Consider the following 27,749-nt stretch of genomic DNA (forward strand, 5'->3'; position numbering starts at 1 on the left):
AATATTTAATAAAATAACATGAAACTAATGACAAGTAATTAATATGCAATGATTTCAACCCTGAAGTATCAGTAATTAGATTTGTGGATTATTCAAAAGCACTTAGTTTCATGAAAATTTGACAAGGGTACTCAAGTTATCTGCGGAGCACCTATAAATTGGTTAATTTATTCAGATTAAGTAAAGTAATTAGTAAACACACAACTGAACCCTAAACCAAATATATATTTAAAATGGCTTATCCTAAGCATCTACATGTGTATATATCAAGTTTCATTAAATCTGAGTGGCCGAGATATTGGAGGAAAAATATAGGCTAATTAGTATGCAAATTAGGTAATTAATATGCCTCAATTTCAACAAAAAACTAATCAGGTCTGCGCATTATCCCAAAGCATATATGTATCAAGTTTCATTTAAATCTGTTGAATAGTACATGAACAAAACAAGGCTTAAAATTGGCTAACTAATATGCAAATTATGTCATTAAAATCTGATAATTGGTTCTTAAGATATCAATAGAACAGACAGACATACAAACAGGCACAAACCGCAAAGAGTTCCATATAAGTTGAACACAGCTTATATTCCTCATATTGGTAGTGCATGTAAATGACACAGGTTTTTATTTTAATTATCATTTTAATTAGCATGCATACATATATATATATTTTTAATATATTCCTTTAAGTACATATGATGCATCAATTTTCTGCAATTTTATTCTGAAATTCACTTAAAATGCTTTTTAAGTAATTAAAAATATATGAAAATAATTTACAATGGTGTATTTCTCTACTTACTTGTGTATAATTCAAACTATTAGGATTTAATGGTTGTAATCTGTTTATCATAGAAGACACCATCCTAACATATAACTGCACACTCTGTTCATCACCATTCTGCATGTAAATGTATAAAGTACTTCCAGGACCAGCAACATAACTATGACTATCATAAAAAATAACATTATTAAGTGTATATTGTTTATAGTTAGTAGCATAGACATATGGATAACTTTTTAATTATGTTGTTCTGTACTAAAGTCAATGGTATTTAAGTAGCTTGAAATGTTATGAGCCAATTTATCCGACAAATACTAGTAAAATGTTTTATTTAGTGCTGGAACTTAGTGCAGGGAACATCCAGCCACTTGATGGAAACCATATACCAGCCTCCTGATGTTTTGTCATTGTCACAACATACACAACAGTGCTGAATAATAAGTGATGACTGATATATGATTTGGTAGTTATACTATGCAGCCTTTGTACTTACAGAAGTGACTCAGGAGAGTTTGAAAGTGGTTTGGGTTCCACTGTTACTTCCAATGAACACACTTTAGTCTTGCCACCAAAATTATCCACAATGGAAATGTGCAAACCCTCTGCAAATATGACATCAATCAAAAAGTTATAATTATTGTATGTTGTACCATAAGCCACTGAAAAAATAATCTAGTTCCTAACACACCTCCATGATTAAGTTGAACCTATTACAAACATCTACCATAACCTAGGAGTACATGCTAATTTTTTATTAAATATTTTATTTTCTTAGTATTAATTACATAAAAATAATATATTCAAGACCAAATCAACAAAGTTGTGTCCTATTCTATAATAGTTTGGGTTTGAAATGAATTATATTCATTCATTTCATAATAGTATACATGATGTGCAGAGGTATATCACATGTATGTCACATGTTCATCACATGTACAGTACCCAGACCTCAAATGCAAAACACATGTATAGTATATGTACATGACATGAAATAGATCAGTATTTTATGAGTTCTTTACAGTTTAGTACACATTCTATATAATAATAATACAATACTGAAATTCCCAGAGTTCTTAGATTCTATGTGAGACGGTATGCAAGTGAGTGCACTATAAAGTATAAAATTAACTCTGAATCCAATATGGCACTGTGAGGACATCATTATTGTTATTATGATTACACCATTAATTAGTATGTCTATATTGTCTTCTTTTACACACAAAACCTGATTGGTGCATAGCAATGAACGCCATAGCACCAGAACATGAAGACACACATTGCACTGATGAAGTCGTAAATGAATCTAAAAGTTGAAACATGCTCCATGTGATGTTCTTTGTTTGGTTTCATTCATATAAATATGCTTTCATTTTTATGTCACAGACCCTGTAACACCAGAACACAAATTTTCGTTACCAAATTTAACATCAATATGTTATGTAGATTCAGAGCTGATAAAATACAATCTCTATATAAGGGCAATGTTATACATCATATTATGTTCTTACCTGTGTTATTATTATTTGGATCCCCTGCAGGTAACTGGAAACTAACAGAAGATTTCATTCCATAATACAATAATTCTTCTGATCCAGCACTACCAATACTATAACTAATTTGATACATTAGTGGTTGCTGATCATCTACCCATTCTTGACATGATATTGTAAACACTGTATCCATTTCTACTCCACTCTCTGGCAGTAATGTACATTTCCCCCACATAGGTCCTTTATTCACAGTGAAGTAAATGTTGGCAAGTCCCTCCCGTTCAACTTTATGTGCACCTCTTCCATCTATAAGAAATCAAAACAGAGAATCATTGATTAATTTGTGAATGTCTAATCTCACATTACTGGGAAAACTAACCGATATGTTCCATTCATATCCTTCGTACAGAATCATTTGGCTGATTACCCCAATCTCCACAACAGTCTGAACAATGTTATCTCCATAGCCAGTGGGTAGCTGACTAGCTGTTGCATATACAAGCTAATAATCTGAATATGCTAATTTTTTGTACAACCACCACTTTTTCTTGATTCTGCAAATAAATTTACATAGTTCTAGAATAAACAAGATCTTAGGAGGAAATGCAGACTTTTGTGGAGAGCAGATAATCTAGTACACAGGCTCCCCCATTCAACAACCTCAGTGAGTGTTGCCATTTCAACATGTTTTATTGTAAATACTCAAAGACTGTCTGAAGTATTGTTTTGTTAGTGTGGGGGAAAGTTGGTTACCATGGAGAAAAACAAAAGTGTTAATCTGAAAAATAATTATCTGTTCGTGTTTGTGATTGGTCCTGACAATGTTTGGCAGATCTTGACGTAGCTCCTACTTTAGAAGTTGGGGGCATGCTCATTGTGATTGTATAGACCCAACTCAATTCCCAATAGTTTCTTCTTTAATTAGTGTTGGCTCCCCTTTCATGACACTTCATTAACTTCAAATATAAGATACATAAAATGGGTAAATACAGATGGAGGATGCCAAGTAGGTATCAATGGAAATGATTTATCAACATACCAGAGCTGGACATGGTCACAACCACTACATAGGTATCAATGGAAATGATTTATCAACATACCAGAGCTGGACATGGTCACAACCACTACATAGGTATCAATGGAAATGATTTATCAACATACCAGAGCTGGACATGGTCACAACCACTACATAGGTATCAATGGAAATGATTTATCAACATACCAGAGCTGGACATGGTCACAACCACTACATAGGTATCAATGGAAATGATTTATCAACATACCAGAGCTGGACATGGTCACAACCACTACATAGGTATCAATGGAAATGATTTATCAACATACCAGAGCTGGACATGGTCACAACCACTACATAGGTATCAATGGAAATGATTTATCAACATACCAGAGCTGGACATGGTCACAACCACTACATAGGTATCAATGGAAATGATTTATCAACATACCAGAGCTGGACATGGTCACAACCACTACATAGGTATCAATGGAAATGATTTATCAACATACCAGAGCTGGACATGGTCACAACCACTACATAGGTATCAATGGAAATGATTTATCAACATACCAGAGCTGGACATGGTCACAACCACTACATAGGTATCAATGGAAATGATTTATCAACATACCAGAGCTGGACATGGTCACAACCACTACATAGGTATCAATGGAAATGATTTATCAACATACCAGAGCTGGACATGGTCACAACCACTACATAGGTATCAATGGAAATGATTTATCAACATACCAGAGCTGGACATGGTCACAACCACTACATAGGTATCAATGGAAATGATTTATCAACATACCAGAGCTGGACATGGTCACAACCACTACATAGGTCCTATCTTCATCTAATACTCCATCATTTATTACCAATGATTGTCCATGTAATCCAGTACTTGTCTCTGACACCAGTAACCTTTTAGCTTGGACTGCTTTACTTGCAATGTGTTCTTCATATACTACTACTATATTCTCATCCCGTACTTGGTCACCGTTATTATCATCACCATCGCCTTCCCCAGTACCTTCATCACCACTCTCGTCATTATCTGTTGAGGTATATAAACAAAATAGTGTAATGTTCAAACATGTTATCAAATACAAATGTACATAAACAATGCTCTTACTGAAAACAAGCAGCCTATCGGCTGAGATAGCTCTGCTGTTAGCAATGCATATTTCAATTAAAGAACTGAAGACATCATTAGAAAATGAACAATATGAATAGTGTTCAAAGCAATCGGACTTACAGTTTTTAACAAGAAGTCGAAAATATCACTTTTTACGAAAAATAACAAAAATATTCACAAAAATAAATTAATTAGAGAATTGAAGATATCATCACAAAATGAACAAATCTGAGAGAGGTCTACATGTAGTATCTATATATGTAATATCAAAGCAATTGAACTATTGGTTTTTAACAAGAAGTCGAAAATATCACTTTTTACCAAAAATGACAAAAATATTCACCAAAATTAGAGAACTGAAGATATCATCACAAAATGAACAAATCTGAGAAAGGTCTACATGTAGTATCTATATATGTAATATCAAAGCAATTGAACTATTGGTTTTTAACAAGAAGTCGAAAATATCACTTTTTACCAAAAATTACAAAAATATTCACCAAAATTAGAGAATTGATAATATCATCACAAAATGAACAAATCTGAGAGAGGTCCACATGTAGTACCTATATATGTAATATCAAAGCAATCGAACTTGCGGTTTTTAACAAGAAGTCGAAAATATCATTTTTTACCAAAAATGACTTAAATATTCACCAAAATTAGAGAATTAAAGATATCATTACAAAATGAACAAATCTGAGAGAGGTCCACATGTAGTACCTATATATGTAATATCAAAGCAATTGCACTTGCGGTTTTTAACAAGAAGTCGAAAATATCACTTTTTACTAAAAATGCCAAAAATATTCACCAAAATTAGAAAATTGAAGATATCAACATGAAATGAACAAATCTAAGAGAGGTCTACCCAAGGTACATATACACCAAGTATCAAAGCATTCAGGCTTGTAGTTTTCAAGAAGAAGTCGAAAAAGTAAAACATTGACACGGACGACGACGACGGACAATCACTCATATGATAAGCTCCGCTCGACAAAGTCGACAGCGGAGCTAAAAAAAAAACAAGCAGCCTATCGGCTGAGATAGCTTCGCTGTTAGCAATGCACATTTCAATTAAAGAACTGAAGACATCATTAGAAAATGAACAATATGAATAGTATCAAAGCAATCGGACTTACAGTTTTTAACAAGAAGTCGAAAATATCACTTTTTACCAAAAATTACAAAAATATTCACCAAAATTAGAGAATTGATAATATCATCACAAAATGAACAAATCTGAAAGAGGTCCACATGTAGTACCTATATATGTAATATCAAAGCAATCGAACTTGCGGTTTTTAACAAGAAGTCGAAAATATCATTTTTTACCAAAAATGACTTAAATATTCACCAAAATTAGAGAACTGAAGATATCATCACAAAATGAACAAATCTGAGAAAGGTCTACATGTAGTATCTATATATGTAATATCAAAGCAATTGAACTATTGATTTTTAACAAGAAGTCGAAAATATCACTTTTTACCAAAAATTACAAAAATATTCACCAAAATTAGAGAATTGAAGATATCATCACAAAATGAACAAATCTGAGAAAGGTCCACGTGTAGTACCTATATATGTAATATCAAAGCAATCGGACCTGCGGTTTTTAACAAGAAGTCGAAAATATCACTTTTTACCAAAAATGACAAAAATATTCACCAAAATTAGAGAATTGAAGATATCATCACGAAATGAACAAATCTGAGAGAGGTCCACATGTAGTACCTATATATGTAGTATCAAAGCAATTGTGGTTTTTAACAAGAAGTCGAAAATATCACTTTTTAACAAAAATGACAAAAATATTCACCAAAATTAGAGAATTAAAGATATCATTACAAAATGAACAAATCTGAGAGAGGTCCACATGTAGTACCTATATATGTAATATCAAAGTAATTGCACTTGCGGTTTTTAACAAGAAGTCGAAAATATCACTTTTTACCAAAAATGACAAAAATATTCACCAAAATTAGAGAATTGAAGATATCAACATGAAATGAACAAACCTAAGAGAGGTCTGCCCAAGGTACATATACACCAAGTATCAAAGCATTCAGGCTTGTAGTTTTCAAGAAGAAGTCGAAAAAGTAAAACATTGACACAGACGACGACGACGGACGACGATGGACAATCACTCATATGATAAGCTCTGCTCGACAAAGTCGACAGCGGAGCTAAAAAAACACTAATTTAACTACTCAGTTATACCAACACTACACTAACATAAAAAAAATACTTTATTATTTACAAACCAAAGAAGAATAAAATAAAGATTGTTATTAATATTATTATGCACGTGTTCATTTTGATCACACCATTTTGTGAAATGAATTGTCATGAGTTTGATATAAACATTGAAGTAGCGAAATTTTCCCTTTGCTGTCTATTTATAATGTTATATTTATTATAACACATATTCTCATCCTTGTTTTATTATCAAGCAATAATGGACTGTGTGTCATTCTTTATTCACTAATGATAAGGGGTTGGCCATTACAAACTCCGGGGGGGAGGGTATTGTTATTTTTTAAATTAACTGTGTACATTTTATTCAAAATCTACCCCCTTGAGTTCATATCTGTTAACTCCTCGATCATTTTTATTAGTAGTATTGAACTCACTGCCTGTATCTCCATTTCCAGTGCCACGTCCATCTTCTTCTTCTTCCTCTACCACGCCTCCACCAATGTTGCTGTTTGAATCCCCTTTTTATCATAAACACAATATCACATAATTACATACTCGTATATGACAAGTACTAGTTCATAATTCAAGAATCAACCTGAAGGTGAGCCTAGTATGAAATTCAAGTTTAAACATTACATACTATATATACCCGGTAGTAGATTATCAAGTACACAGTGCACTATTTCAATGTGAATAGCAGGATATTAACAGTGTTGCTTAGCAGCAAAATTGATTAAAATCCATATTATTGTCATTTTTCTGTATGGTTAATTCATTAGTTCAAAACAAAAAGATAAGAGATAAATTGAATACAATGATGGTGGCAAGCACAAGATGCCCTTTAATACCTCTGGGCTCTTCACTCTGTTCTTCAGCATCAATTATACCACCACTACCACCAAAGGGTTGAGGTGTAACCTCACTGTTAGGATTCCCTGTATTATCAACATCTCCATCATAGATAATGTTAGAATATGGACCAGAATAATCACTACCATCATCATAGACTGCATTGCCATCTGTAAAATTTAAATCTATATTAATGTACTGGGAATGGATATCTATAAAACTTCCTGAACTGAAGACATGTTTTCTTGGCTTTGTTTTTTGCAAGCTCAGACTTTTCCAAAGCACAATTCAGTTGAAGGCACCAAATATCGTATCCATTACATAAGGTTTTACTACAAATCATATAGGTTGAACAACAAATAAACATACTTTATTTGCTATATTAGAAGCACACTTTTAACAGAATCACACATAAACCAATAATTACATTCATTGTACACTGGACGATGAAAATATGAGTTATTTTAAGCATAGACACAACTCTGTCATTTACATATTAAGCACATGAGCTAATAAAGTAGTTGTTTTGAGCATAGACACAACTCTGTCATTTACATATTAAGCACATGAGCTAATAAAGTAGTTGTTTTGAGCATAGACAACTCTGTCATTTACATATTAAGCACATGAGCTAATAAAGTAGTTGTTTTGAGGTACTGTTGTTTCAATTATTACAATTTTATGGTTTTCCTGAAATTTTGCTGTAGGACTGTATGTTGAGATACATATATATGAAATACTGGTGATGGAAGCATAATTATTTACCTATTGCATTTGACATGCTTGTAGACTCATCTGTAATATTCGGATAAATAATTAGCTGAACGTAGTCTCTTCCATCGGCAGTCACACAACGATGAGATGCTAAAATAAGAGTAACAGAACCTGGTTTATGAGAGAGTTGATTTTCCATACAATAGTATAAAGTGTATCAATTGGTCAGTTTATGGTTATCGCTGCACCTTGTGCATATATGAGATAGTTGTTATTTAATGACCAGATTCGTAATTATGCTTATTTCAATTGGAATTATTCCATTGTTTGCTACATGCAATTATCATTATGAGTTATGTTTTATTTGTATGAATCATCGTTGATAATATTCGTTATACATTTCTATTCTATTATACTGTCAAAGTTGCTAGCTTAGTGTATTTCTACCACCATAGCAATTACGTTACGATACAATAGAAACTACTATCGTCCGGCTATTTTAAGCCAATTCCAAATATGGAGTGTTAGCCAGAGCGAGGCATTATGTAACAGCCAATCAGAAGTTTAGGCTGACGTTTTTGAATTTTCTAGTTCGGTTCTCTTCTCTGTCCACGTTTGAGTTGTGCTGTGCAGCCATTGTTACTGTCGGAATAAAAGGGTATTCTCTGTTTTGAATACTGATATGGTTACATTTGCATAGTGTTTATCATCTACCAAATACAGTATTGGTTGATAGTTACAAGATTCCTGATTCAGTAGCATACCCCGCTACAATGGTCTATGCATGGTTTGATTTTAGCAGCATATATATTAATAATTTAATGGGTCTAGTACTAACCTGGTAAGGAATTAGTACCACTACCATCAAGGACAACAAACATTGTCCATGTATAGGTAACATCATCCCAACAATCAACACACTCAGCATTGAATGTCAACTCATTATTAGCATTAACATCTTTCCAACACAGAGGACAGCTCATCATCACACTGAAATAAATAATAACTAATTATATAATTACTGTATTCATCTTTATTAATAATCGATATAGGAAGGACCTTGAACTCAAATTTATGTATAGCTGATTTATGTATGACTAATGCTTATTTCAAAACTACTATAAAAACTTAATTAGTTGGACCACTCCTTTATTTTCTTGAAAAAATGAAAACCTGTTCATTTGTATTATATATGACAATATGTGTACCCTCTGTATAATATTTTGTTACATGATTGCCTGATTACTGTGGAACTCACATGTAACGCTTGTGGTGAGACAGTTTTGTGTATGAATAGACTGCATTTGGGGGATGATTTATTTCATCATTTGGGCAGTGTATGAAACAATTTACAAATCATAAATAAACATACTTGAGTGGTTTGCCCGGTACAACTTCCAATACTTGACTTGTATATGCATCATCACGTCCATTTTTGCTAACTCTTAACCAGAAGACCAGGGAAACTAAAGGATCTTGAAGAAGCAATGAAGTTGAGAATGAAATAGAGCTATCATTGGTGTCTAGTGGTGATGACATGTTAGCCAGTAACTCTTCCTTAAAGCATGAAACAGTTGGAGACGTCAAAAGGCTACAAGTCCAATTAAAGCTGGAATAGTAAAAAAAACAAGAAAATGTACATTATTACAAACATTCAATCACTAGTTGATTTCATAATCAAAACAAAATTACTTTCACCAACTGGTTCATTGTATTAAAAAATTAAATACCATAGTTGTGAATGGCTAATGACATCTTTTTTGCCCCTCAAATAGGTTGCATTCTCCCCATCGTCACCTCTACTCATCTATGTAACCATGGTTATTTGAGTATAGTGAAAACAATAATATGAAATAATGAAATACAATGTAAGAGGCAAAATCATTGTCAAAAAGTCAGTATATCTCTCATCGTCATCTTGGTGATTATTTGTCCCTACGATTGACTACTAGTAACAAAACATACTTGGATGCATACACATTTGTGAAGAGTAACAACGTTTGATTTGAGTTGAGGATTACAAAGGTAGCTATAATACCTGAGTCCTCCTTCAATAGGGAAATCTGGATCAAAGGATGAAGTAGCATCCAACTGTACAATTGTATCACTACCAACAACACGACTTGTTCCTCCTGCAATAATGGCTACCAATGGTGTAGGAACCACCTCCACTATTGTCTCTTTTATGGAGTACACTATAGTACTATTCATTTCAACCTACAGACAGAGACAAGGTAAAGTATTAAGTATTAAGAAGTGGAGGGGTGGAGCTACATGTATCACACCCAATATATAAATGGTAACTTGGCTAGATTGCAGATGTTCACAAGCAAAAATACAAAAAAGGAATTTAAAATACAAGTTGTTTTGTAATATCTACTTATCTCAACTACATCATAAATTGACAGAACCTATCGCACAGTCTTTTCATAACCTGTTTTGCATTAAGTCCTCTTCAGCATCATGAGACAGTTTCAATCATTCTTTGAACATTTTTTTTTTATGTAAACACTGACACATGTGGTTTTTGTTAGATAATTTATTGTACAATGTTTAGCAATTACCCCAGATCTTTTCAACACCATATGATGATTAGTGTGACTTTTTACATTCAGAGTAATCAACACTAAATGTTTATAATAGTCAGGGACTACATTGTCTCTGACATTCTTTGAGTCAGTGTGTGTTATGGCTAGACACATTTTTGACTCATTTAATTAAAAAAATGGTGTCTATTGTCAAACTGCAGTGATTTTCACTGTAACAAAGTAATCACACCCACCTTTAAGCTCATAGTATATGTACCATAGTCTAATGTTTTACTTGGGATGAATAAAATTCTCTGATACAATATAGCTTCATTATTTAATGTGATCTCTTGGTTATCTTGTAAAATACTCCATCTATAGTTAGTTTGAGCAGTCACTTCACAATCAATAGTTGCATCTACTTCTATGTGTATGTCTTTACATCTCAACCACTGAAAATATATTGTAAATAGGTGATTTTCCTTTTACTGTGAATCCTGTGTAATTTGTGAATTACAATTACTGATTCCAATAAAAAAAATATTTTCATGAAATCAAAAATAATATCTTCTCTTAGTTTGATATGAAATACAGATACAAGTTTTGAATTTGTTATTATTAATTATTTGGTATCATGAAAATGAAAATAAGTCTGGTAGTACGTGGTTAAACTATTTAATAGATTTTGGATTTGTCATGTATGTCGCACGGTGGGGATGTTATAATATATAGAAAGTATTACAAAAGATGTTTCAAAATAACCTACTTTTGAATATGGGTTATGAATGATCAACAATGGTGGTTTACACATCTCAACCAATATGAACACTGTTGATTGGATGGTTGCACTGCTTACTCTATTGTGTGCATATAAGGTCACTAAATATTCACCAGTGCTGTAGAAATACGAAAGAAAACAATTTAACAGGAATATCACAACATGTTTGAGAACTCACACATTCTCTAAGACAGACCGGAAACGGAAACGAGACTAAAACAAAAGATTTTTCAAGTTAGCGTGGGGGAAATAACGTTGCTAAGTATTATCGTCAGGGAAAGCTATTGTTTAAGCTAGTCTGTGATTGGTTGCTGGCAATGTTTGGGGATTTTGACCAGTTTGTGACGTAGGCTTGACTTAGAGAATACAAATGTTGTAATAATATGAGGTTATTACGAGGAAACCTCAGAGTATGCACAAAAACAGTACAGTGGGAGTATCGACTGACACGCAGCGAAGGTCGATGTGACGCTGTACTGTCTGAGTGCATACTTTGAGGTATCCTCGTAATAACCTTATTATCATACATCTTTTCATTCCAAAAATGCATCATGGGAATGCCGAAATCCAAAAAAATTAGAACAGATTTAGCGAACTTCTTTGTGTGGAGTCCCGTCAAACCCTAGACGCTTATGTGCGTAATCATTCCATACATGTATCTGGAATTCACATTTCCTAATATGGTAGGATGAAAATACCCCATAAGGTAATGCAAAATTACGGCACACTGTAACTTATGACGTTACGGTGACAGATAATTCAACAATGAAGAAACAAAACAGAGAAAAACAAACAGCACTGATAAGATGAAAAAAATAAACAAAAATGTGAAAAACAAAAAAGAATGATTTGAATCTGGTATCTTGTATATGATGACTATCAAACCATGTTTTCATAAATTCTTTTGTGATGAATTAATGATCAACACATACTGCATAATTTTTAAAAATTCTCATTGGAAACAAGGGTATGATAAGAAAAAATGAAATATTCTAAGTAGTAAAGTAGCATACAAATGTGAGAATATTTGATAGGAATCTTAACCCTTACAATGCTGCCAAATACTTTAATGAGACATTCAAACAAATGAATATGTGGTCAGTAAACCTCTAGAAAGTCTGCATAAATGGCATATTAATCCTAAAAAATAGAGAATTAATTCTTAGAGATAGTAAATTTAAATTTGTTTCAAATCATTATACAAAATATGGGGAAAAAAATCAATTTTCAGTTTTATACTTCAGTATGGCTTTTTTTGTACATGACAGTACAAACAAGAGATGTGTATCCAGTTTATTCCATACAAGGGATTAAAAATGAACATTTCTACGATATACCAGTTTACTGGAGCATATAATCCCAAACACAAAAAAATATATTCAAAAATCAGAACATTCAGGTTAGGCTAAAAAGAAGTTTACTTCTCATCCTAGGAAAAATTGTTCCAATATTCTGAAGGAAAGTGCAGACTATAAACAGGACTATATTGTGAATTGTGATGGAAAAAAGGGAACTGATAGTGAAAAGGTTAACGTGCAGACTATAAACAGGACTATATTGTGAATTGTGATGGAAAAAAGGGAACTGATAGTGAAAAGGTTAACGTGCAGACTATAAACAGGACTATATTGTGAAATTGTGATGGAAAAAAGGGAACTGATAGTGAAAAGGTTAACTCAATAAGCATTTGTTATGAAAACCATACAAGATATACACACCTGCTGAGAATATGAATCATATACCGAAATTATCATAAAAGATTTGTGTAGGAAATGGAGTGATAAAACATACCTAGTATATTTATGTTCCACACTGTATTCATTGGTAGACAGTGATTGGTTATCACCAAAATCCCATTCAAATGTCAAGTCACTGCCAGCAAACAAATCAGGATAGAATTTTGTTGCTGAGCCAATCAGAGTTGGGTTATTATGAATCCATATGTCCAAGTCATCCACAGCTGATTCAATGTGAATTTCAACTGGTGGAGAAGTCACACTACTCAATGCGTTTGCTGCTGTCACACTCACATAGAATCTGGAAATTAAAAAGTAACAGGAATAAACAGATGAAGAGACCAGCAGACCAAATATTTGTTGATATTAATCTCAGGGAAATAAAAGATACTGATAGGAAATGAAAGTGAAATGTGCAATTTCACCCAATCATGATGTAATAATATATAAGGTGTTTAATTTTCAGCAGGCAAAATCAATCATTAAAATATTTCTGTTATTTCTGCTACCTAGTTTGAAAAAAGAATTGTTCTAAAAGTATATAACAAGCAGCCTCTTGGCTGAGATAGCTCCGTTGTTTGCAATGCACATTTCAATTATAGAACAGAAGATATCATTATAAAATGAACAATATACATAGTATCAATGCAATGGGACTTGCTGTTTTCAACAAAAATTCAAAAATATCATTTTCACCATAAATGATTGTGGTTTTTAACAAGAAGAAAATATCACTTTTTACCAAAAATGACAAAAATATTTACCAAAATTAGAGAATTGACGATATCATTACAAAATGAACAAATTTGAGAGTGGTCCACATGTAGTACCTATATATGTAATATCAAAGCAATTGGACTTGTGGTTTTTAACAAGAAGAAAAAAATATCACTTTTTACCAAAAATGACAAAAATATTCACCAAAATTAGAGAATTGAAGATATGATCATGAAATGAACAAATCTGAGAGAGGTCTGCCCAAGGTACATATACAAAGTATCAAAGCATTCAGGCTTGTAGTTTTCAAGAAGAAGTCGAAAAAGTAAAACATTGACACGGGCGACGACGGACAATCACTCATGATAAGCTCCGCTCGACAAAGTCGACAGCGGAGCTAAAAACTGAATATATGAAGGAATAACGTGATCTGATCAACCTTATTAAATGTGTGTTGTCATTTTTTTATTTGTTCCAAGTCTATAGTGGGCATAGTAGAAAGAAATTACTTTGCTTCAAGTTGAATTTAGAAGAATTGGCTGGTCTGTAAATAAAACTTAAAACTTTGGCTGATACAACTGGAATTATGTAGAATGACTATAATTGCAAGCAAACCTTCAAAAGATATACCGTATTTATCCGGGTAAGCACCCATGCCCGGGCAAATGCCCACCCAAAGTCACTGGCAATCAGATTATTGCACACCTTTATCACACTAAACTGCAATGCTGTAATGATACACAAGATATTTTTTTCACCATGTATTAATAACCAATACTTACATTCCTGAACCAGTGTATGTATACACCTTCTCATTAATTACAGTCTGTGAGGTACTACTACCATCTCCCATATCCCAAATAAACCAGCGGGTTGCATCTGTTAATGTGACTGCTGTGAATGTTACATCAGAACCAGTTGACCATAAATCTTTATCAACTTCTACTTCAACCCCTGCAAAATATACATCTCATTGGTTTCAATCTACATAATCAATGTATTATTTATTTGTTCTGACAGCAAGCTGATATGATATAAAAGAATGTCAATGCAAATCAGATACTCTTTGCAAATAGTATGTTTTTTATGGAAAAAAGGCAGCAACAATATCAGAAATTCTACGATATGCTTAATACTATTCCCATCAAAGAGGTGTCTGACACATAAATGTTCTATTTACCGGTATAACTAGTATTTTGGCAACATCTCTAGCTCAAACTGAACATGCTGTCCACAGTGATGAGATAACAATGTAATACATAACAATACAATAATTTTTTACCTTGTACACCACTCAAGATAGATGCATACACCTGTGTGGATATTGTTCCTACGTCATTGTAAGCTGTTATTGTAACAACATAGTCACTATCCGTCAAGTAGTGGTGACTGACACTCGTACCTAAAACAAACATAGTCATACTGTTAATGAACAAAAATCATGGAATTACTTCAACTATGCAAAAATAACTGATTCCGTGCATGGCTATAAAAATCTACACCAATGGATAACCACAAAATTCTGGAGCAGTCAACAAGTGCCAAATTTTTACCTGCTTAAATTTTGGTAATTTTCACTGAATTCAATCTTAATTCTGGACCAAACAAACAAATTGTTTAACATTTCACATGGAAAAGAGCAGACTATAAATGTAACTAAAATAAATGTAGTCTGAAGTTGACTTTGGCACTCACATTGTTAAATAGATTTTGACGAGCAAGAGAGCAGCAAGACTTATTTTTACCCCTCAATTATTTTTTGTTTTTTTCCGTCACTATGGTTACTGTTCCCCTGACCTATGTAACCTATGTTTCCCTGACCTATGTTCTATCTAGATAGAATATTTCAAATTCAGTCCATAGCATATGGTCGAAGCAACAATATCCATTTAACGAACAGTTGTAAAACAATTCAACCGACAACCAGTTTGATGCCACTAGTTTGTGGTTGGAGTGAATTCTATGCATGATTTTATTGCATTCGAAATGGTTTCACTTCAAACTGCGCATACACACATACTGTGATTTCTCTCAGTACTAGAGTGAAATAACGCATTCTGCATGAATTTCGTAACTTGCTATGATCACAATACTTTCAACCGTTTGCTGGAGTCTGATAACAAATGTGTCACTAAAAACACATTAATTTTACATCATTTTTCAGCTTGTTATCATAGAATGAGTCAATTTATAACTACCATGTTGGCTACAGGAAAGCATGTTGGCACAGTTTTACTGAAAAGACAAGTTTTTCATCGCTTATAAATATATGTATCCATAGTATTTGGAAATGTGGACTTGATGACAAGAGAATAGAACACTTAAAAACTTAGCTGCCATTTACATCTATAGTCAAGTGACTAAATCTGTCCTCCTACCTGCATCAACATACACAGTCTGATCACCCATTATCCAGTCAAAATGTACATCAGTTCCACCTTCCAAGAACAGCTGGAAATCAGTGGTATTCCCAAATCTAGTAATGTACTGAGTATTGTCAGTTGACAATCCATGGGGTGCAACTTGAACTTTAAAAAGCTCCATCATGCAGACTGATACATTACCGAGTAGGTTTATGGCTGTCACACAAACTGTGTATTCTCCCTCTGAAAAACATAAATCATCAAAGTAAGTAAAAGCATGTAGTATGAGGTATTTAGTGTCAGTAACATCTTAAGAGACATCACAAAATATATACAGGCCCAAAAATTGTGTTTAGTGCTACTAGTTCTATGCATAATTTCATTGCGCTCAAAATTGTTCAATTTTAAACTGCGCATGCACACACATTGATTTCTTGAAATGCATACTAATTAGGTAACTTGACACTGATAAATATTATAAAAAAATATTAAGCACAATTTTGAGCAACAGTCAGAAATATCAACAAGCCTCAGCATTCTCTATGAATTTTGTAACTTGCTATGATCATGTTAAAGAAAAAACCTATGGTTACTTTCAACAGTTAGCTGACAATTTTTTTTTATAGCATTTTGGGAAAATACTTTCATTAATTATCACAATGCCTGAATGTCAATCAATAATATGAATTGGATGAAAAATATGAAAGATGCACTATGTGACAGCACTAGTACATACAAAAAAAACACAGTCCAGAACTGTCGCCTGGCTCAAAAACATTTAAAAAAAAAAAAGAATAAAAATAAAAATGAAAGATTGATAAAGATGAAACAGCACATTCAATTCAAACACTCTTTCGTTTTTGTTATCTTTGCTACAGTTGCGTTTACAGGCTTTTTCATAGTATGTATGGTTGAAGCTGTTAATTTAAAACATTACTTACCACTGGAATATGTATGATGCCCAGTCACAACTACACCAAGATATGTACGTATTTCTCCAACTATTATTTCAGTAGCAGAATTATCGCCATAATTAATTTCAAAAACAACCGGAAACCCATCAGCGAATACTTGGAAATCTATCACCTGTGTTGTAGCATTAAGATCATTGGACAACTCTGCATGGTTCGTGTTCATCGGTGTCACATCCGCATACGTGATTGGTTCCTGAATAATGATGCTGTAAGGATACTGCAGCATGATTGGTTCGTCATACATTATATTTTGTACGCTCACTGAGACATTAAAAGTACCAGTACTTGAAAACTTGTGTCTTGCAGTACTTGAATGACCATGTCTAAAAAGAAATCAAAGATAACCATTTAGAAAAATATATGCAGTACTTGGTTTGCAGTACAAATGTACTTGAATGACCATGTCTAAAAAGAAATCAAAAATAATCATTTAAAAAAATATATGCAGTGTTAATGCAGAATGCATGGTATAAATTGAATCTCAACAATACAGGCATGGTATAAATTGAATCTCAACAATACAGACATGGTATAAATTGAATCTCAACAATACAGACATGGTATAAATTGAAACTTAACAATACAGACATGGTATAAATTGAATCTCAACAATACAGACATGGTATAAATTAAATCTCAATACAGACATGGTATAAATTGAATCTCAACAATACAGACATGGTATAAATTGAATCTTAACAATACAGACATGGTATAAATTGAATCTCAACAATACAGACATGGTATAAATTGAATCTCAACAATACAGACATGGTATAAATTAAATCTCAACAATACAGACATGGTATAAATTAAACCTCAACAATACAGACATGGTATAAATTGAATCTCAACAATACAGACATGGTATAAATTAAATCTCAACAATACAGACATGATATAAATTGAATCTCAACAATACAGACATGGTATAAATTGAATCCCAACAATACAGATATGATATAAATTAAATCTCAACAATACAGACATGATATAAATTGAATCTCCAACAATACAGACATGGTATAAATTAAATCTCAACAATACAGACACGGTATAAATTAAATCTCAACAATACAGACATGGTATAAATTAAATCTCAACAATACAGACATGATATAAATTGAATCTCAACAATACAGACATGGTATAAATTGAATCTCAACAATACAGACATGATATAAATTGAATCTCAACAATACAGACATGGTATAAATTGAATCTCAACAATACAGGCATGGTATAAATTGAATCTCAACAATACAGACATGGTATAAATTGAATCTCAACAATACAGACATGGTATAAATTTAATCTCAACAATACAGACATGGTATAAATTGAATCTCAATAATACAGACATGGTATAAATTGAATCTCAACAATACAGACATGGTATAAATTGAATCTCAACAATACAGACATGGTATAAATTAAATCTCAACAATACAGACATGGTATAAATTGAATCTCAACAATACAGACATGGTATAAATTAAATCTCAACAATACAGACATGGTATAAATTGAATCTCGACAATACAGACATGGTATAAATTGAATCTCAACAATACAGACATGGTATAAATTAAATCTCAACAATACAGACATGGTATAAATTGAATCTCAACAATACAGACATGGTATAAATTGAATCTCAACAATACAGACATGGTATAAATTAAATCTCAACAATACAGACATGGTATAAATTGAATCTCAACAATACAGACATGGTATAAATTAAATCTCAACAATACAGACATGGTATAAATTAAATCTCAACAATACAGACATGGTATAAATTAAATCTCAACAATACAGACATGGTATAAATTGAATCTCAACAATACAGACATGGTATAAATTGAATCTCAACAATACAGACATGGTATAAATTAAATCTCAACAATACAGACATGGTATAAATTAAATTGAATCTCAACAATACAGACATGGTATAAATTAAATCTCAACAATACAGACATGGTATAAATTAAATCTCAACAATACAGACATGGTATAAATTGAATCTCAACAATACAGACATGGTATAAATTAAATCTCAACAATACAGACATGGTATAAATTAAATCTCAACAATACAGACATGGTATAAATTAAATCTCAACAATACAGACATGGTATAAATTGAATCTCAACAATACAGACATGGTATAAATTGAATCTCAACAATACAGACATGGTATAAATTGAATCTCAACAATACAGACATGGTATAAATTGAATCTCAACAATACAGACGTGGTATAAATTGAATACAAAGACATGAATTTAGATACTGGTAATGTGAAATAATATTTGAGATCATAAATGAAAAGAACTATAATTATTTTGAGAATAACATTATCTGAGAAGTGAATACTTACGTTTGAACAACAGAATTATCGTTGAAATTCCAGTTGAATACAACGTCTGTACCAGTTGCAACCTCTGCTGTCATTGTCAATTCATCATACAGAGACATCACAGGAGGTAACACAGAAGTAAACAACAGACCAGAGATTGGTTCATCAACAATAGCAGCCAATGACTTTGTTTCAAATGAAACATCATTAGAAATATTGACAACACAGTCATAGTGACCAATGTTAATATACTGTTTCACCACATGATATGTATATTTAGGAAGTTGCCCAGAAAAATCAGAAAATTCAGTGATATTTTTTTCAGTTTCAGTGCTAAAAGAAAAAGTTGTGCCATCTCCAAAACTCATATCAACATCAAAGTGTTTTCCTCCTTTAATAGTGATCACAAACACAGATGGATCTTCATGGAGAACAGTTGCTATGGAAACATCAAGGTGTTTGATTGGATCTTGTAGAATGGTAACCATGGAAGTTGAGACGGAACTTAATGCATTAGAAACAGTCAATGAAACATTATATACACCTGGGGTCCTGAAGAGATGCGATTTCTGAAATTACAAAAATAAAATTAACTTATAGATTACACACCACAATTGCAGAACAATAGTTGATAGGAATGGGTAAACAGTTCCCTCTATCTAAAATTTCTAGTGGTTTTAAATATTGTTGTGGTCCACAAATAATACATATAGGTACTCCTGGGTTGAGCATCCGGGCATTTTCACTGCCTGGCAACCATCACAGTGAAAACAAAGACCAAAAACTCTCAGAAAACTGTACTTTTGGATAGTTGTTGAGACTCTCCTGAACAGTGTAACAAGATTACCTCTACATGTGCAACATATATATATTTGGTAGCTCAGGATTATTTCAAAGTTGAGTTTGTGTTGTTTCATCGACTAGCTATTTTTAGCATCTCTTCGACTGAAGTTCAACAACACCTCGCACAGAGCCCATAGAAAAACATTGTAAAAGTCTTAGCAAAATACAACATTATGTGACATAGCTCCACTCCCAAAAATTACTTTGTCTCACAGTGCAATTTCAAATGACAACCAATCAGCTTAATCAAGGCAAATTAAATGCCTTCCTGGTTGACTCGCTCCAATCCTGATTATCCTGATCCAATCTCATATTAGATTATACTCACTCTAGCGTGAACAGATGTCCAAGATATTGAATTCACACCAGATACATAAGCATCAGTGTCTACGTATAATGGTGTTATTGTCCACTTGTATATCACTGCGGTTCCATTGATGGTTGAAGCAAACCAATGTAGTACCTTGAAAGGCCTGGAGAGAAATCAATTTTTACATGAAAAACAACTCTAGGAAGTTTATGCAGTTATGAGCAGTTTTACTATTTTACATGATGTCATTGTCAACTATCTGGCTAGCTGCAGTGTTTTTATATTGAATACCTTATGTACACAGTCAGTTTATAGACATGCCTTTTACACAAGTGACATTGATGTCATTGTCAACTATCTAGCTAGTTGCAGTGTTTTTATATTGAATACCTTATGCACACAGTCAGTTAATAGACATGCCTTTTACACAAGTGACATTGATGTCATTGTCAACTATCTAGCTAGTTGCAGTGTTTTTATATTGAATACCTTATGTACATAGTCAGTTTAGACATGCCTTTTACACAAGTGACATTGATGTCATTGTCAACTATCTGGCTAGTTGCAGTGTTTTTATATTGAATACCTTATGCACACAGTCAGTTAATAGACATGCCTTTTACACAAGTGACATTGATGTCATTGTCAACTATCTAGCTAGTTGCAGTGTTTTTACATTGAATACCTTATGTACATAGTCAGTTTATAGACATGCCTTTTACACAAGTGACATTGATGTCATTGTCAACTATCTAGCTAGTTGCAGTGTTTTTATATTGAATACCTTATGCACACAGTCAGTTAATAGACATGCCTTTTACACAAGTGACATTGATGTCATTGTCAACTATCTAGCTAGTTGCAGTGTTTTTATATTGAATACCTTATGCACACAGTCAGTTAATAGACATGCCTTTTACACAAGTGACATTGATGTCATTGTCAACTATCTGGCTAGCTGCAGTGTTTTTATATTGAATACCTTATGTACACAGTCAGTTAATAGACATGCCTTTTACACAAGTGACATTGATGTCATTGTCAACTATCTGGCTAGTTGCAGTGTTTTTATATTGAATACCTTATGCACACAGTCAGTTAATAGACATGCCTTTTACACAAGTGACATTGATGTCATTGTCAACTATCTGGCTAGTTGCAGTGTTTTTATATTGAATACCTTATGCACACAGTCAGTTAATAGACATGCCTTTTACACAAGTGACATTGATGTCATTGTCAACTATCTGGCTAGTTGCAGTGTTTTTATATTGAATACCTTATGCACACAGTCAGTTAATAGACATGCCTTTTACACAAGTGACATTGATGTCATTGTCAACTATCTGGCTAGTTGCAGTGTTTTTATATTGAATACCTTATGTACACAGTCAGTTTAGACATGCCTTTTACACAAGTGACATTGATGTCACTGTCAACTATCTGGCTAGTTGCAGTGTTTTTACATTGAATACCTTATGTACACAGTCAGTTTAGACATGCCTTTTACACAAGTGACATTGATGTCATTGTCAACTATCTGGCTAGTTGCAGTGTTTTTATATTGAATACCTTATGTACACAGTCAGTTTAGACATGCCTTTTACACAAGTGACATTGATGTCACTGTCAACTATCTGGCTAGTTGCAGTGTTTTTACATTGAATACCTTATGTACACAGTCAGTTTAGACATGCCTTTTACACAAGTGACATTGATGTCATTGTCAACTATCTGGCTAGTTGCAGTGTTTTTACATTGAATACCTTATGTACACAGTCAGTTTAGACATGCCTTTTACACAAATGACATTGATGTCATTGTCAACTATCTAGCTAGTTGCAGTGTTTTTACATTGAATACCTTATGTACACAGTCAGTTTAGACATGCCTTTTACACAAATGACATTGATGTCATTGTCAACTATCTAGCTAGTTGCAGTGTTTTTACATTGAATACCTTATGTACACAGTCAGTTTAGACATGCCTTTTACACAAGTGACATTGATGTCATTGTCAACTATCTGGCTAGTTGCAGTGTTTTTACATTGAATACCTTATGTACACAGTCAGTTTAGACATGCCTTTTACACAAATGACATTGATGTCATTGTCAACTATCTAGCTAGTTGCAGTGTTTTTACATTGAATACCTTATGTACACAGTCAGTTTAGACATGCCTTTTACACAAATGACATTGATGTCATTGTCAACTATCTGGCTAGTTGCAGTGTTTTTACATTGAATACCTTATGTACACAGTCAGTTTAGACATGCCTTTTACACAAATGACATTGATGTCATTGTCAACTATCTAGCTAGTTGCAGTGTTTTTACATTGAATACCTTATGTACACAGTCAGTTTAGACATGCCTTTTACACAAATGACATTGATGTCATTGTCAACTATCTGGCTAGTTGCAGTGTTTTTACATTGAATACCTTATGTACACAGTCAGTTTAGACATGCCTTTTACACAAATGACATTGATGTCATTGTCAACTATCTAGCTAGTTGCAGTGTTTTTACATTGAATACCTTATGTACACAGTCAGTTTAGACATGCCTTTTACACAAATGACATTGATGTCATTGTCAACTATCTGGCTAGTTGCAGTGTTTTTACATTGAATACCTTATGTACACAGTCAGTTTAGACATGCCTTTTACACAAATGACATTGATGTCATTGTCAACTATCTAGCTAGTTGCAGTGTTTTTACATTGAATACCTTATGTACACAGTCAGTTTAGACATGCCTTTTACACAAGTGACATTGATGTCATTGTCAACTATCTGGCTAGCTGCAGTGTTTTTATATTGAATACCTTATGTACACAGTCAGTTTAGACATGCCTTTTACACAAGTGACATTGATGTCATTGTCAACTATCTGGCTAGCTGCAGTGTTTTTATATTGAATACCTTATGTACACAGTCAGTTTAGACATGCCTTTTACACAAGTGACATTGATGTCATTGTCAACTATCTGGCTAGTTGCAGTGTTTTTACATTGAATACCTTATGTACACAGTCAGTTTAGACATGCCTTTTACACAAATGACATTGATGTCATTGTCAACTATCTGGCTAGTTGCAGTGTTTTTACATTGAATACCTTATGTACACAGTCAGTTTAGACATGCCTTTTACACAAATGACATTGATGTCATTGTCAACTATCTAGCTAGTTGCAGTGTTTTTACATTGAATACCTTATGTACACAGTCAGTTTAGACATGCCTTTTACACAAGTGACATTGATGTCATTGTCAACTATCTGGCTAGCTGCAGTGTTTTTATATTGAATACCTTATGTACACAGTCAGTTTAGACATGCCTTTTACACAAGTGACATTGATGTCATTGTCAACTATCTGGCTAGCTGCAGTGTTTTTATATTGAATACCTTATGCACACAGTCAGTTAATAGACATGCCTTTTACACAAGTGACATTGATGTCATTGTCAACTATCTAGCTAGCTGCAGTGTTTTTATATTGAATACCTTATGTACATAGTCAGTTTATAGACATGCCTTTTACACAAGTGACATTGATGTCATTGTCAACTATCTGGCTAGTTGCAGTGTTTTTATATTGAATACCTTATGTACACAGTCAGTTTAGACATGCCTTTTACACAAGTGACATTGATGTCATTGTCAACTATCTGGCTAGTTGCAGTGTTTTTACATTGAATACCTTATGTACACAGTCAGTTTAGACATGCCTTTTACACAAGTGACATTGATGTCATTGTCAACTATCTAGCTAGTTGCAGTGTTTTTACATTGAATACCTTATGTACACAGTCAGTTTATAGACATGCCTTTTACACAAGTGACATTGATGTCATTGTCAACTATCTGGCTAGTTGCAGTGTTTTTATATTGAATACCTTATGTACACAGTCAGTTTAGACATGCCTTTTACACAAGTGACATTGATTTCACTGTCAACTATCTGGCTAGTTGCAGTGTTTTTATATTGAATACCTTATGTACACAGTCAGTTTATAGACATGCCTTTTACACAAGTGACATTGATGTCATTGTCAACTATCTGGCTAGTTGCAGTGTTTTTATATTGAATACCTTATGTACACAGTCAGTTTAGACATGCCTTTTACACAAGTGACATTGATGTCATTGTCAACTATCTGGCTAGTTGCAGTGTTTTTATATTGAATACCTTATGTACACAGTCAGTTTAGACATGCCTTTTACACAAGTGACATTGATGTCATTGTCAACTATCTGGCTAGTTGCAGTGTTTTTACATTGAATACCTTATGTACACAGTCAGTTTAGACATGCCTTTTACACAAGTGACATTGATGTCATTGTCAACTATCTGGCTAGCTGCAGTGTTTTTATATTGAATACCTTATGCACATAGTCAGTTTATAGACATGCCTTTTACACAAGTGACATTGATGTCATTGTCAACTATCTGGCTAGCTGCAGTGTTTTTATATTGAATACCTTATGTACACAGTCAGTTTAGACATGCCTTTTACACAAGTGACATTGATGTCATTGTCAACTATCTGGCTAGCTGCAGTGTTTTTATATTGAATACCTTATGTACACAGTCAGTTTATAGACATGCCTTTTACACAAGTGACATTGATTTCACTGTCAACTATCTGGCTAGTTGCAGTGTTTTTATATTGAATACCTTATGTACACAGTCAGTTTAGACAGGCCTTTTACACATTGATGTCACTCATTCATTAGAATGTAGCCAGTAAAATGACTACCAATCAAACATCTTGAATCAGATCATATGATGAATGCAAATGCATATGTATCCCAAGATGTATGTATGTTGTAAAGTTTGAACATGATTGAACCAGACATGTCAGAGACTGAGGTGCAGCCAGGTCGATGAACAGAAAAATACATGCTTGGAGGTGAAATTATAAATCTTTGTTTTTGTACTTTGTTTCAACAGGCACTAATTACACATAATACATCCCCCCATGCAACCAAGTAGTTGGCAATATGTGCGATATCATGACAGTGTACTGTAAAATACTTTTTTTTAGTTGGAATTAATTTTCACTGAAAAGACTTTTTGGTGTTTTTTATGGAGTATATTTTTACTGATATTGATGACTTGAATGTGAAATATAGGGAAAAGGGTATATTCAATGGATTTTATTTTCAATGAATCATCCTTTCAATGAAAATAGTGAAATTGTTTACAGTGCTTAGTTTACTTTACCTGTAGAATTTAACAGCTGAGGAACCCATCAATTCCAAACCTGTGATTACTTCTTGAATACTAATAATGCTTGTAAACGTGTTGACAACACCTCCATGTGTGACATTGGTAGTAACCTCAAAGATCCCAGTAATGGGATAAACATACACCCAGCTATAATCCTCTCCTGTCAATCCACTGGAGATATTGTGTGTAACACCGTTACCATAGTCAATACTAACATCAAGGGTACTGGACTGAGAGTTTTTTAATGTGAATGTAACATTTCTCTCAACTTCTATGCTTACAGCATGGGTCAAGTACATATTGGATGTAGTAACTGCACTGACATCTATTTCGGCTATCTGTCTGGCAACTATAAATAAATAACATACAATAAAATCTTTCAGTTTTGGATATTGTGAAATTATTTTGTTTTTACGTAGAAAATAAGGTATTTTCTACCAAGTAAAATCATCTTTATTAAAGTAATGGTTCATAAATTAGTTATTTCATTCAGCTTTTTTCAGTCATAATTCAAGATTCACAATTCATAATATGCTAAAATATTAAATAATATAGTAAATTATTTTTTTCTGTAATATTATTGTGTAATCAATAATTGGGAAAAATATCATTGTGTGCATATGGAAAACATGAATATGAATTATTCTTAATATATTTCACAATTTTCTTGTTAAAATCAGTTGTTTTTTCTCAAAATGTTAAAAATGGAAAGTCTTTGTCGAAGTACATGTACAATATAACCCTTACAGTTATAGGGCATTAATTTGTATTTTATTTTTAGAATTTAAATGTTTGTCTAAAACCAAGAAGGGGTTGTTATATTTTGACTGAATGCACAGAATCTTTGAATTAGCATTTTCAGAACTAAAACTAAATAGGTGTTTTTAAAACTCTTTGAAAATCAGAGACCACAGAATTATAAAGATGTCCTCTACAAGCAAACTCACTTATATTCTTTAGTCACCACAATGGGAACTGAATTTCCCTGGATTAAAAAAATAGATACCCTGGATAAGAAACTCCTGGGAACAGAACCTGTATATGATGACTACAAGGATTATAGTGACTGAACACTCATACATGATAATCTGTGAGAGAAAAATACAAACTGACAATAATTTTAGTTTTATACTTACCAAAATTATTCACAGTGACCTTTAAGTGTGTATTATTTGTAAATGTATAACCAATAACAGGAATCTGTGTTAGCAATGATATGCCATCAATGTTCCAGTTATATATCAAATCAGTACGTGCTGAAATAACATCTGAAATATCAAAAACAATGACACAAACTAGTACCAACAACTGTATTCTTTTCTATGAAATAGCAATATTACAATCTAGTTAGAATACTTCCTAACTTCAGTAAAATTAAGGTAGAGATGCAGTTTACCTGACAGGTATTTTAATTAGTTAATTAGGAAACCAAGATGACCTCCCTTGTCCACAAAACAATATATTTTCGGAAAGCTTATTGTAAGTTTTGTTAGTATTTTATTTTTATGAACACTGTAGTTTGAAATATGCACAAAAATGTGCTTTTTTGGTCAAAAGTGATTTAAACAAGCCATGCATGGCACAGTCCCCGTTAGTTATCAAATTTAAGATATATAGTTTTGTTTATAGTACAAGCCATGCATGGCACAGTCCCTGTTAGTTATCAAATTTAAGATATATAGTTTTGTT

The 27,749-nt window shown here is 32.9% G+C and overlaps 1 protein-coding gene across 1 annotated transcript in view; it reads right to left on the reverse strand.

Moving 5' to 3' along the window:
• The window catches only part of LOC100375380 (polycystin-1-like protein 1), an 87,481-nt gene that overhangs the window by 39,206 nt on the left and 20,526 nt on the right, over positions 1–27,749 (reverse strand). The window contains exons 8-28 of the mRNA XM_085501928.1: positions 27,197–27,328; positions 26,055–26,409; positions 20,836–20,980; positions 19,686–20,233; positions 17,263–17,618; positions 16,337–16,564; positions 15,241–15,360; positions 14,741–14,912; positions 13,297–13,542; positions 11,494–11,623; positions 10,982–11,179; positions 10,238–10,416; positions 9,572–9,808; positions 9,038–9,189; positions 8,251–8,349; positions 7,485–7,655; positions 7,071–7,154; positions 4,108–4,353; positions 2,294–2,581; positions 1,279–1,387; positions 804–951 (exon numbers count right to left, since the gene is read on the reverse strand). Coding sequence (XP_085358054.1) covers positions 804–951; positions 1,279–1,387; positions 2,294–2,581; positions 4,108–4,353; positions 7,071–7,154; positions 7,485–7,655; positions 8,251–8,349; positions 9,038–9,189; positions 9,572–9,808; positions 10,238–10,416; positions 10,982–11,179; positions 11,494–11,623; positions 13,297–13,542; positions 14,741–14,912; positions 15,241–15,360; positions 16,337–16,564; positions 17,263–17,618; positions 19,686–20,233; positions 20,836–20,980; positions 26,055–26,409; positions 27,197–27,328 — 4,343 coding nt within the window. The remainder of the gene's footprint in view (positions 1–803; positions 952–1,278; positions 1,388–2,293; positions 2,582–4,107; positions 4,354–7,070; positions 7,155–7,484; positions 7,656–8,250; positions 8,350–9,037; positions 9,190–9,571; positions 9,809–10,237; positions 10,417–10,981; positions 11,180–11,493; positions 11,624–13,296; positions 13,543–14,740; positions 14,913–15,240; positions 15,361–16,336; positions 16,565–17,262; positions 17,619–19,685; positions 20,234–20,835; positions 20,981–26,054; positions 26,410–27,196; positions 27,329–27,749) is intronic.

The sequence above is a fragment of the Saccoglossus kowalevskii genome, chromosome 7 (assembly GCF_978046115.1).
Source record: "Saccoglossus kowalevskii chromosome 7, keSacKowa6.1, whole genome shotgun sequence".
Lineage (NCBI taxonomy): Eukaryota > Metazoa > Hemichordata > Enteropneusta > Harrimaniidae > Saccoglossus > Saccoglossus kowalevskii.